The 12,887-nt window shown below is 38.9% G+C and overlaps 1 protein-coding gene across 27 annotated transcripts in view; it reads right to left on the bottom strand.

Moving 5' to 3' along the window:
- The window catches only part of Dlg2 (discs large MAGUK scaffold protein 2), a 1,917,798-nt gene that overhangs the window by 530,600 nt on the left and 1,374,311 nt on the right, over window positions 1-12,887 (bottom strand). For all 27 annotated transcript variants that reach the window (XM_060367555.1, XM_060367549.1, XM_060367550.1 and 24 more), the window contains one exon: window positions 5,005-5,129. In XM_060367555.1, coding sequence (XP_060223538.1) covers window positions 5,005-5,129 — 125 coding nt within the window. The remainder of the gene's footprint in view (window positions 1-5,004; window positions 5,130-12,887) is intronic.

Raw genomic sequence — 12,887 nt, 5'->3', positions numbered from 1 at the left:
GTGATCTCTTACAGTATTTCACTTGCTGGAAATATTTAATTTCCTTATACTGCCTGAAAGTATCAGTTCAAACTGCCATGCTGGAAGCTATTCTATTTGTTCAAATTGGTGGTAGTGATTTTCAGACAAAAATTCGAATTTAAGTTAGTTTTCCCCACCTCCTAGTTATATGAAATCTTCATTTTAAGATGATTATCAATATTTAGTCATTAACCTTGTCATTATCTTTTTTTATCTTTTCTGTTTCTCTCCTTTCTTCCTGCCTTTCCTTTTTTACGTGTTCTTATTTTAAGTCATTGGTGACTTAATTACTATATGTCAATGAAGTCACAAAAAGTATGACTGTTCAAGGACAGTAAACAGAGACAATGTCGTTGTTTACACATAGGAAATGCATTCTAGTCAACTTGTCCGTAGGGTGCGATCTCAGCATAATTAATATTACTGTTGAAGGGAGCATGCACATTTCTTGGCTTTTGAAAAGCACCATTACCTGTAAGTAGACATAGAGGTAATAAATGAAGCAATAGACCTAAAGAAAATAACACTTTTTTTTTCCCCATTCTGTCAAGAAATAGAAATGATTGTGTCGAGGGCCAGAAGATTAAATTGTGTCACTTGTCAGGAAACTAGCAAGCAGCCTTCTTCTGCACTCTGCTTTCATTCTGTGGACAGGTTTAATAAATGCACCACTGTGTAAAATGTCATTGCTGCATGGCCAACCAAAGGATGTTGTGTGATAGCTCTTCCCTGGGAAGACATGTCAAAATTGCTCATCTAGGGGCCTCAGGCTACACTGAGGGCATTTATGACTCAGATAGAAAGACAGAAATAAAACACATTCTTCAGAAGATTGGAATGTATCTATTTTTCTCAGAAAGAAAACGAATATTCTTTCCATAACATTATATTTTCTTAAAGCCAAGGGATGCTATCATATTGTAATGGTTGCTTCTAAAAGGTAAAAATACCACTGACTAGTAAGTTCTTCAGAGTCCCATCGCACAGTCAATTAATTAAACGAAACAGAAATAGAAACCTACCACTGATTGTGTATGCATGAGCATAGGGAATAATGACAACATATGCTGAGAAATGTACAAGAGTTTCTCATGTTTTAAGATGTCTATAAACACACATACACACAGATAAACATACATGCACATTTACATTTTCCTATTTCATCACTGCCTAGTCATTCACCAGACATTTAGCAACTTAAAATAATATCATTTCCATTCTCTTGAGTTTTTTAAAATTTTTTTATTAATTACAGTTTATTCACTTTGTATCTCAGCTGTAACCCCTCCCTCTTCCCAATCCCACTCTTCTTTCCCAGATGTAACCCCCCTCCCAATCCCACTCTTCTTCTATGCCCCTTCCCCAGTCCAATGATAGGGGAGGTCCTCCTCCCCTTCCATCTGACCATAGTCTATCAGGTTTCATCAGGAGTGGCTTTTTTGTCTTCTTCTGTGAACTGGTAAGGCTGCTCTCCCCCCTTAGGTGGAGGTGATCAAAGAGTCAGCCCATGAGTTCATGTCAGAGATGGTCCCTAGTCCTATTACTGGGGAACCCTCTTGGACACTGAGCTGCCTTGGGCTACTTCTGTGCAGGGGTTCGAAGTTGTCTCCATGCATTGTCCTTGGTTGGAGTAACAGTCTCAGAAAAGACCACTGTACCCAGACTTTTTGGATCTGTTGTTCCCGTTGTGGAGCTCCTGCTCCCTCCATGTCTTTCTGTCTCCCCCTTCTTTCATAAGATTCCCTGCACTCTGCCCAAAGTTTGGCTATGCATCTCAGCATATGTTTTGATATCCTGCTGGCTGGAGTCTTTTAGAGGCCCTCGGTGATAGGCTACTGTCTTGTTCCCTGTTTTTTCCCTCCTCTGATGTCCGTCTCATTTGCCTTTCTGAATGAAGATTGAGCATTTTACCCAGGGTCCTCCTTCTTGATTAGCTTCCTTAGGTGTACAGATTTTAGTATGATTATCCTAATCTCCTTAGATGCTGAAAAGGCATTTGACAAAATCCAACATCCATTCATGTTTAAAGTATTGGAGAGATCAGGGATACAAGGCACATATCTAAACATAGTAAAGGCAATATATACAGCAAGCCTATAGCCAACATCAAACTAAACAGAGAGAAACTTAAGGTAATCCCACTGAAATCAGGGACATTTCAAGGCTGCCCACTCTCTTCATACCTCTTTAACATAGTACAACATAGTACTTGAAGTCCTTGCTAGAGCAATAAGACAATTAAAGGAGATCAAGGGGATTCAGTTTGGAATCACATGAGTGACATGAGTGACCCCCAAAATTCTATAATTTCCATTTTTAAAATTACCTTTAATATCATGCCATAGTATTAAAAAAAGAAGACCTGAGAAGCTAGGAACAAGAAGACTGGGAAGGACACAGAGTGTGAAAGGAGGCCAAAGGACATGTAGTCAGGGAAATAAGAGGAAAAGAGGAAGTGATGGCGGCAGCATTTTGTGTGTGCCTTTTATGTGCCTGGCCTAGCTTTGGATTTAGGTAATCTCACTGAATCTTCAGTGACATCTTAGTGATGACTTGGCCAGCACCTTCACTATCTGACAGATGAAAAAACATCAGTGAAGGAAATTTCACTCCTCCAAGGCCAATTCTGTTAGTAACGGACATTAGAAACCCTGGCTTCCTAGAGTTTGAATAGCACAATTCTCTCCACATGCTTGGGACTAGTGGCAAACAAAAGTGCTCCTTGGATCCTGTCCCTCTAGCTTTATGCACTACACTGCTCCTGTAATACTGAGAAAATGCTTTCATGACATTAGCTTGGGCCTGTGTATTATTCTTTTTTGATAATACTTCAGACAGCTCATTATTTTTTTAATTAAATTTTTATTTTTTTTTATTTATTACAGTTTATTCACTTTGTGTCCCAGCTGTAGCCCCCTCATTCATTCCCTCCCAATCTCACCCTCCCTTCCTCATCTCCTCCCATGCCCTTCTCCAAGTCCACTGATTGGGGAGCTAGAGTGACGGGATACAGCTGTGTAATGTAATCACTGTATCAGAGCAGTCTGATAGGGAACAAGTGTCTTTGCCTGTTTTCAAAGGGAAATACAGACTAGGTTATTTATGTGTAACGCAAACAGACTAAACAAGGATGTGGCATTGAACTCCTACTTTTCAGGTCATGTTTCTCAATGCAATGCAATGCTGGCCAATGCTGTCTTTACCTACAGGACCTGCTTTAACTCTCTGGAAGACTGACTTCTTTCCCAAGTCTGAAGAAGTTTCCTCTTAGCTCTCTCCCTGGAGACCTTGACCATGAGCTTTGGCTTTGGTGCACTCAGTCCAGTTTCAGCGAGCATTGGACTAATCGATTTGGCAGAACTCTCACCCTTGACATCTGGTCAGTTACCTTACATTCTGCCCTTTAATATTTCATCACTCTGGCCTTCTTTCAGCCAGGATCTTGCCAAGTCTCTTTAGCCAGAATTTGTCTATCTGCTGATATTTTTTTCTTAGTAATGATCTATCTCTTGATATCACATCTTAGTTATAGGGCTCCAATTGTCCTTGTTGTATCCAGGCATGTGTCCTTTTTCTTTTTCATTCTCCTACTGTAAAGTCTAAATCTTAGCAATCCTACTTGAAGAATATTCCTTAAGTCTTTAATAAACCTCATAAGTTACTGCCATTAACATCCTCTCTATTCCCCATATCAACCTTACCTCTTTCTTCTCTACTTATTCATTAGTATGGAAGTCACCCATTGAGCAAGCGCTCATGGAACCATTTATATCCACACAATAGATGAAATAAAGCTATAACCAGGTAGAGTGTCATGCAGTTTTAACTCCAGCATTTGACAGGTTGAGACAATAATATCACAGGTATGATGGTATTTTGTTTAAAAAATAAACAAAATGAGCTTTTGTTTTCACAAACAACTCCACATTTGGCTAAGGCTGAGGATCTGGCTTGCTTCCATGTATGTGGACCTACTGCATTGCCCACGTGGCATGCTGGGGTTGGCTACCCAGAGGCTATTTAAGCTGTGGGCTGGCTTTCCCCAGGGTCAGATGATTGTTCAAGGTTCCTGAATAAACTGCATTGAAAAAAAAATAAAAAATAAAAGATTCAATTATAATTGAATCTTCTTTGCCTATGTGGATCTATTTCCATGTAGGGTTATTTATTATATATTAATTATATATTATATATTTTGGATGGTTTCTGTAAGTTTCTGAACTCTTAGTTTTTCTGTCTTTTAGAGCTTGTTTGTAATTTCTGGTTGTATTTTATATTACTTATTAATTGTTCCACGTGGGTGACTCTTATTTCTTCTACTTATGTCCAAGTTCAAAAGAGCAGAGCCTGGCTCCAGTGGCTTCTGCTCTGTCCCTGGGTGTTCTCTTGGCTCTATGCTTTCCCTTAAACTTAGCACACACTCCTCTTCCAAAGCAAGCAGCTTTCATTCTAGTCTCCCAGACAGTTTGTTTTTCTCCATGTCCCAGCTCAGATTTATGCAGTAACTTAATGCATTATCAATTATATTTTAAGACCTAAAATCTTCCAATGAGGTGGTTTCTCTGACTCTTTCTAAACACGTATGGAAAACTCTAAGAAAGCTTCCATATCCATGTCTGTATCAGCACATACTTTCCTAACGCTATGTACAGTGTTGTTTCTATATACTGTGTTGCTGACTCATTAATTCACATTACCACTCTTTCCAAGTATACAGAGAGCCCCATAAGATTCAAAGATATATTTATAACCCCTCCTCATAGTGTCTGGCCCAATATCACATTTGGTAGCTATCAACATACACAAATTAAATACAACTTGAAATTCAGCAAGTACAAAGAGATTTGCAGTGTCATTGCAGAAACCTTTGATAACCTTCCAAGTCCAGAAGTTTTTTAGAATTATCATTTTCCAAAGGTAGAAATGTGACTCACTGATGCAGTGGATCAACTCCCCAAGTCATATTAATGCTTCCCTTTTTACCTGAGCCTGCCGTCCTCTGCTGCCGCACCTCCTGGAATAATCTTCGTAATAAATATGCCAGGGTCATCTCCAATGTGAGGATTATCTGTCCCTCCAGCAATACTGAATCCCAGGCCTGAATTTCCCTGTAGAAACAATAAGTGGATATTAAATGATGTGCTGTCATCTAAAACCCAGTCCCCTGGCTCTTTGTGTTATCATGTTACTACTCAAATGGAAATTTGGTGATAGCAGTCTTATGTACAAAGCCATAAAGCTCACTGTCAGCAGACACAGCAAGGTCAGAGGAACGTTCCTATCTTTGTTGTGTGATAACTCAAGGGATGATGTAATTTTTACTTAAAAATGCTTCCTTTATGCCACAATTAAAATAACCATTACAAATTAATCAGAAAGGAGATCTTGAAAATAAAGCACCTGGACATTCAAAGAGGTTTTAGAATATCAGCTATGAAAATATGCATTCACATGAAACATGGAAAGTAGTTATATAAAGACCAAGAGATGTTAGAATAGTGAAATTTGCGTGGTTTTTGCCTCGTTACTTCTATTTTTATTGTTTTATGTGTTATTCATCAAACAGATGGGCTCCAAAGCAGCACCCTTGGACTTGAGAAGGCAAGACCCCTTCCTGAGCCAGGACGCATGGGATACTTCCAGTGATGAACACGGTTTATGTGCAGTGGTAATAGACAAGCCACGTGTTACTTCTTCAGCACGGAAGTTCGAGCAGCTTACAGTCTAATAAACTCTTCATACTTTTTCAAGATTGCAGTAATTCACATCCAGTATGTATGCATCTTCTAAAAATAAGGCATACTGAAAGTTCCTTCAAAATTCACTTATAATCTTCAAACATTTCTTATTTACATATTCTCTTTAATTCATATCACCATGGCTACATTCTGTTTCAACAATTGTGTTCTGATGTTTTCCCAGTTCACATTTTACTTTAAATCCTTTCTGTAAATCTAGGTACTCTTAAACTTATTTTACATGGCAAAATAACAATGATCACTTATTTAACTGGTTTGTTGATGGATATTTAATTTTGTTCATGCAAGCACTACAAACATAGTTTCTTCGATTTATGATTTCTTGATTAAGTTCTACTCTGGGATAAAATAAAGACTTATCACTTAAACCTGAGAAATTAATTACGGCACTCAATTAGTTGTAAAACCTCAATGTCAAGTTAAAGTCAGATATAAATTGACAGTGATGATACAATTAATGTCAAGGTAATATTTAGCACTTTTTTTTTTTGTGAGTGTGCACATGAGGGTGGGGTTACACAGACCTGTATGTGCACATGAAGAGGACAGAGGAGAACGTTAGATGCCTTCCTTTACGGCTTTCTATCCTTCCCCTGAGAAAAGGTCTCACTGAACCTGAAGCTTATCATTTTGGACATAGGCTGGCTGACTGGCCAATCAGCCCTTGCCACCCTCTCTTTCCCTTGATCATTGCTGAGGCAGCCGGTGAGTGTGCTGATGCCTGGGTGTGCTGGGAAACCAAACTGAGGTCTTCTTGCACATACATGAGAAGCAAGTGCTCTCACTCACCATGCCATCCCTCCAGCACTGGCTTAGAATTTTGCTTATTTATGAGTTTAAGAAAAGTGAATTTTTGAGGGTTCCTTTCACAGTTGTATATTTATACTGAATGCTTAAGATTTTAAATTAGTCAAATGCAAGTAAAATCTTATGTTTTATGTGGGCACCTGTAGACACCAGACAGACAATTCCATCTGTGCACATGCAGAAAAATGGACACATGGACAGGGGTACACACACATACACACACACACGCACACTCACTCACTCACTCATTCAAATAATTTTTTTTCTTTTTCTTTCCCTCCTCTCTTCCAAGTCCCACCCTCACACCTTCTTACCCCCATACTCCTCTCCCTTTCTCTTCAGAGAGGGGAAGGCTCCCATGGGTACCAACCCATCCTGGAACATCAAGATGCAGCAGGACTAAGCACAGCCTTTCCCACTGAAGCCAGACAAGGCATCTCAGCTTGTCTGGCAGGAAAACAGGATCTAAAGGCAGGCAACAGAGTCAGAGACAACCCCTGCTCCAGTTGTTAGGGGACCCACATGAAGACTAAACTGCCCATCTGCTACATATGTGTAGGGGGCCTAGGACCAGCCCATGCATGCTCTTTGATTGGTGGTTCAGTCTCTGTGAGTCCCCAGTGGGCACAGGCTAGTTGACTTGTTAGGTCTTCTTGTGGTGTCATTGATGCCTCAGGTTCCCTCAATCCTTCTTCCCATTTTCCACTAGACTCCCTGAGCTGGCCTACTCTGCAACTGTTTCCAGCAGCTGATGGAAACATCACAACTCTCAGAGGACAGATACACTAGGCTCCTGTCTACAAGCATAGAAGATTATTGTTAATAGTATTAGGGGTTGGCTCTCTGCCATGGGATGGGTCTCAGTCATTGACTGGGCATTCTCTCAATCTCTGCTCTATCTTTATCCCTGTATATCTTGTAGGCAGGACAAATTTCAGGTCAAAGGTTTTCTGAAGGCTCCATCTCCCCAGCTTCTAGGAGTCTCAGTTAGGGTCACCCCCATAGAGTCTTTGGAACCTCCCCTGTCCAAAGTCTCTGGCTAGTCCCAGAGATGCCCTCCAATAATTTCCTTTCTCTCTCTCAGTCTTCTTCCTGGCCCCTCCTCTGATCTTACCACACCTGATCTCCATCCCTGTCCCCCCCCAATCCCTTCTCCTACCCATTTCCCTCCATCCACCTTAGATGTCTATTTTATTTCTTCAACTGAGTGAGATTCAAGCATCCTTCCTTTGGCCCTTCTTGTTACTTAGCTTCTTTGGGTCTCTGGATTGTAGTTTGGTTATCCTGTACTTAACAGCTCATATCTACTAATAAGTGAGAACATACCATGTATATCTTTCTGGGTCTGGGTTATGTCCCTCAGGATGATATTTTCTAGTTCCATTCATTGGCCTGCAAGTTGCATGATGCTTTTGTCTTTAATAGCTGAGTAGTATTCCACATTTTCCTTACCCATTCTTCAGTTGAGGGACATCTAGGTTGTTTCTAGCTTCTGGCTATTAAGAATAACGCTCAATCTCCATCACGAAAGGCAAAGAGGATGGGCATCAGAAGAAGAAAAAAACAGGAAACAACCTAGGAACCTGCCACAGAGGGCCTCTGAAAGGCTCTGCCCTGCAGACTATCAAAGCAGACGCTGAGTCTTATGGCCAACTTTTGGGCAGAGTATATGGAATCTAATGTAAGAAGTGGGAAATAGTAAGAGCTGGAGAGGACAGGAACCCTACAAGGAGAGCAAAAGAACCAGAAAATTTGAACACATGGGTTTTTCCAGAGACTCATACTCCAACCAAGTACTAGGCATGGAGATAACCTAGAACTCCTGCACAGATGTAGCCCATGGCAGTTCAATGTCCAAATGGGTTCCATAGTAATGGGAAGAGGGACTGTCTCTGACATGAACTGATTGGCCTGCTCTTTGATCACCTCCCCCTGAGGGGAGAGCAGCCTTACCAGGCCACAGAAGATGACAATGCAGCCACTCCTGATGTGATCTGATAGACTAAGATCAGAAGGAAGGAGAGGAGGACCTCCCCTATCAGTGGACTTGAGGAGGGGCATGCATGAAGAAGGGAGAGGGAGGGTGGGACCGGGAGGGGAGGAGGGAGGGGCTTATGGGGGATACAAAGTGAATAAAGTATAATTAATAAAATAAAATAAATAGAAAAAAAAGAATAAAGCTGTTGTGAACATAGTTTTGCAAGTGTCCTTTTGGGATGGTGGAGCATCTTTTGGCTCTATGCCCAGGAGTGGTATAGCTGGGTCTTGAGGTAGAGCTAGTACCAGTTTTCTGAGAAACTGCCAATGTGATTTCCCAAGTGACTGTGCAAGTTTGGACTCCCACCAGCAGTGGAGGAGGGTTCCCCTTTTCCACATCCTCTCCAGCATGTGCTGTCACTTGAGCTTTTGATCTTAGCCATTCTGATGGGTGATGTTAGGGCTAAAAGATGGAATCTCAGAATCATTTTGATTTGCATTTCTTTCATGACAGCTTGAAATCAGGGATAGTGATACCTCCAGAAATTCTTGTACAGGATTGTTTAATCAATCCTATGTTTTTCTGTTGTTTCATATGAAGTTGAGAATTGCTTTTTTAAGGTCTGTAAAGAATTGTGTTGGAATTTGGATGGGAATTGCATAGAATCTATAGAATGATTTTGGTAAGATGACCATTTTTACTACATTAATCCTACCAATCTATGAGCATGGTGATCTTTTTTATCTTCTGATAGCTTCTTCAATTTCTTTCTTCAGAGACTTGAAATTCTTGTCATACAGGACTTTCTCTTGCTTGGTTAGAGTTACACCAAGATATTTTATATTAGTAGAGTGTTGTTTTTCTAATTTCTTTCTGACCCTTTTTGTCATTTATGTAAAGGAGGCCTACTGATCTTTTTTTAAAAGTTAATTTTGTATCCAGCCACTTTACTGAAGGTGTTTATCAGCTGTTGGAATTCTCTAACATTTTCTTATGATGGGAACAGTAGAGATTTAGTTTTAGGAACTGTGGAATATTCAGAATTTGATTATCAGCTGTAGGTGCCATGGTGTGTAATTGACTTAAAATAAAATTTATTTCTCTTGTCTAATCTATCACATCATTTAACAATTGTCCTTATATGCCTTTTATCTTGTTTTGTAGCAGCATTCTTCTATGTATTTATATGGCTCAATCGCTTTAGATTCACATATGAGAATAGACAATATTTGTTTTTTTATCTTTTGTATATTTCACTTCGCATAGTGTTCTTTAATTCTATGTTATTACAAATGATAAGACTACTTTCTTTTTATAGGTTGAATAACATTGCATACCAAATTCTCTTTATCCATTCAGCCCAGGATGAACATTAATTTGACCCCAAAAGTTGGCTGTTTATTTTAGGCAGAGACATACTGTGTTGGCCAGTCTGGCCTAGAACTCATGATCCTCTTGCCTCAGGCTCTCCAGCACTGGTATTTCAGGAATGTGGCCTTAATTCTGACTTGTTATTTTCCACAGTACAGTATGAGGGTGTAGAGACCTCAATACATTGATGTCAAGATGTCAGGTGAATAACAAGAAGTGGGGAAACTGAAGTTTCTGTTAGCTTTGCTTTCAGCTTCTTGAGGACTTTACCAGTTTTCACTTTTCCAACAATAGTTAATAAGGTTTTGTTTTTGTCACATTCTTTTAGGATTTCTTTTGTTGTTATAATAGCCATTCAAACACATGTGAAGTGAAACCACATTGTGCTTTTATTTGCATCTTTTATATATTTAGATTAATCCTATATTATCTACATGGCTTTTAAGTATTTCCTCTAAATTGAGATCTGTATCTTTATTGTTAATTGCTTCCCTGATGGATAATGTAATGCTTTTGCTGTCTATATTTTGGGGATTAAATTAAAAGAAATTTACCATCCAATGTAGTTTAGACTGTCTTTTTCCAGTAAGTTTATACTTTTCAATCTTATGTTTAAAGTCTTAATTAATTTTGAGCTCCTTTTATTAGTGATGTCACATAAGGGTCCAATTTTATTTTTGTTGTATATCCAGCTTTCTCAAAACATTTATTAAAAAGAATATTTCTCGTTATGTATTTTTGGAACCTAAAAAAAGTAGATTAACTGACTGTAAATGTGTTAAATCTTTTCTGAGCTCCCTAGTTTTTCCCAATGGTTGATATGTATATTTTTATTCTGATGCTATGTTGTTTTAATGCTTTTTCCCTTTGTAGAATAATTTAAAACCTAACAGTATGATCTTTCAGCTTTCACCTTTTTCTAATGACTGCCTTGGCTACTTAGATGTTTTTTCACGTTACTATAGAGTTTTTCATCTTTCTATTAAAATTCTAGTTGTTCTTTTTTTTTTTTAAATACATCTATGAAACATGATATTAGAGAATCTTGGAAATAACCGAGACTGAGTTGGCTATGTAGATCTATTCACTCAGGTAGGTTTTTATCACAAAAGGTGTGTTTTGTATCATTTAGTGAGGTTTCTGTTGGCATTCTAGCAATGCTATCTATCACATTAACTAATTTACATATGTTTACATATAGTCCTAGACTACCAAAGAGAAATTGCATGTGGTCATGGAATCTTTTCACTATTTTGTTGAATTAACTTTGCTCTAGGTGTTAAATGATCACCCAGTTCTCAGAGTAGGTCACTTCATTTGGTGTTTTTATTAAAGACTTATTTCTGTGTATTTAAGTGCCTGCTTGAATGCATTTGCCATGTGGGTATGCTCAGTGTCTGAGGAGGCTGGAAGTGGGCATCAACTTCCCTGGAACTGGAGTTGCTATGAGCCACCATACAGATGTTAGGAACCAAACCCAAATCCTTTTTTCAAGAGCTTCAAATGTCTTAACCACAAGCAATATCTCGAGTCTCTTGTGATTTTATTTATAAATGTTTTCAGAATTGATTATGTGTAACGTCTATGTCTGTATGGGTTTGTGCATATGAGTGTGGTGCCCTTGAAAGCCTGAAGAGGTAGTTGAAGCTGCTGGGATTTTGGAGTGACATGTGAGCTGGCTGACACAGATACTTGGAACCAGACTCTGGTAGTTTGTAAGGACAGAATGCATTCTTAGTGGCTAGTCATCTGCATTTCCTTTATTTGTAATTTTAGAGCTGTGTATATTAACTTGGGTCACGTATTGTTACTTGTGGTTGCCTATTTCCATCTTTAGTGTTTTTTCCTGTTTGTGGAGACTTATTGGGCATACAGTGTTATTAATCAATATTTTGGGGAAAACTGATCAGTTGAGACACCTATAGAGGAGGTACACAAAGGGATACTGAGGGGAAGACTCACAAAGGACACAACATACATCTACAATTCCTTGAGGAATGCATTGTGAAGTAGGAAGTCATTTTATCCTATATGAATATAAGAATGAAAAAGGTAAAGGTGGAATATTCAGATTGTAGCTTAGCTCCAGAAGGAATAATGATGTAGTGACATCCAAATTGGGGGCATGCTGGTTTTGAAGGAATGAAAACTCCCTTCACTCACTAACCAAAAAGTATGAGGAGCCGTAAGTCTACCAAGAATGAAAATGGATGACTTTGAAGGATTCTTTAGGAATACTGGCTAAACACAGGAAAAATACCCTTGCAATTGAGAAAAGAAAACATTTTAAGACATTTTAGGAGGGAAAGTCTATCACAATTGTGTTTTTAAAACATTCTGTGATTCAACAAATCTTGAAAGTAACCGCTTTGAAAATGACAAAGAAACACTTAACCACTGTTTAAAGAACTGACTGCAGTACAGAGCATGTGGTGTCTCTTCTCTTTCCTACTCTATGTTTTCCGGACCCCAACTCCACACCAAGGAAAAGGATGAATGAATGTGGACTCCACAATGGAAAGATGTTGATGCAAACAGAATTTAACTTGGTTTGTGTTTCTGATCTCAAGAATTCTCAAAAGCTTTTATAGTCCTACTAAAATCTGTCTTCCAGATGGGTCCTGTTAGTCACTGAGTTTTTTAGGAGAGGTTTGTCTGAATTTAGGTAAAAACTGAATTGAAGTGCTTTCTCCCTTTCCTTCCTGTTTCTCCCAGCTGTTGTCACTGTGAGGCCTGTGTAACCCCATTTCTGACAAAGAAACTCCATCTCAAGGGTAAATGACCTAGGCATAAACTTCAGTTTCAAAAAGGAGAAAATCCCACAAAAATGTGCTTTGACCACTCACCTCTGGTAATATTTAACCATCACCCCTAGCAACAATGGCTAATCAGTGAATACCTGAAGTGAATACCCATGTGCTCTTTATAATAGGATGAGTAAAGCAATTACA

Source organism: Meriones unguiculatus, chromosome 14 (genome assembly GCF_030254825.1).
Source record: "Meriones unguiculatus strain TT.TT164.6M chromosome 14, Bangor_MerUng_6.1, whole genome shotgun sequence".
Classification (NCBI taxonomy): Eukaryota; Metazoa; Chordata; class Mammalia; order Rodentia; family Muridae; genus Meriones; species Meriones unguiculatus.
The sequence above is the reverse complement of the archived record's forward strand: the minus strand, read 5'-3'. Positions and strand labels throughout refer to the sequence as shown.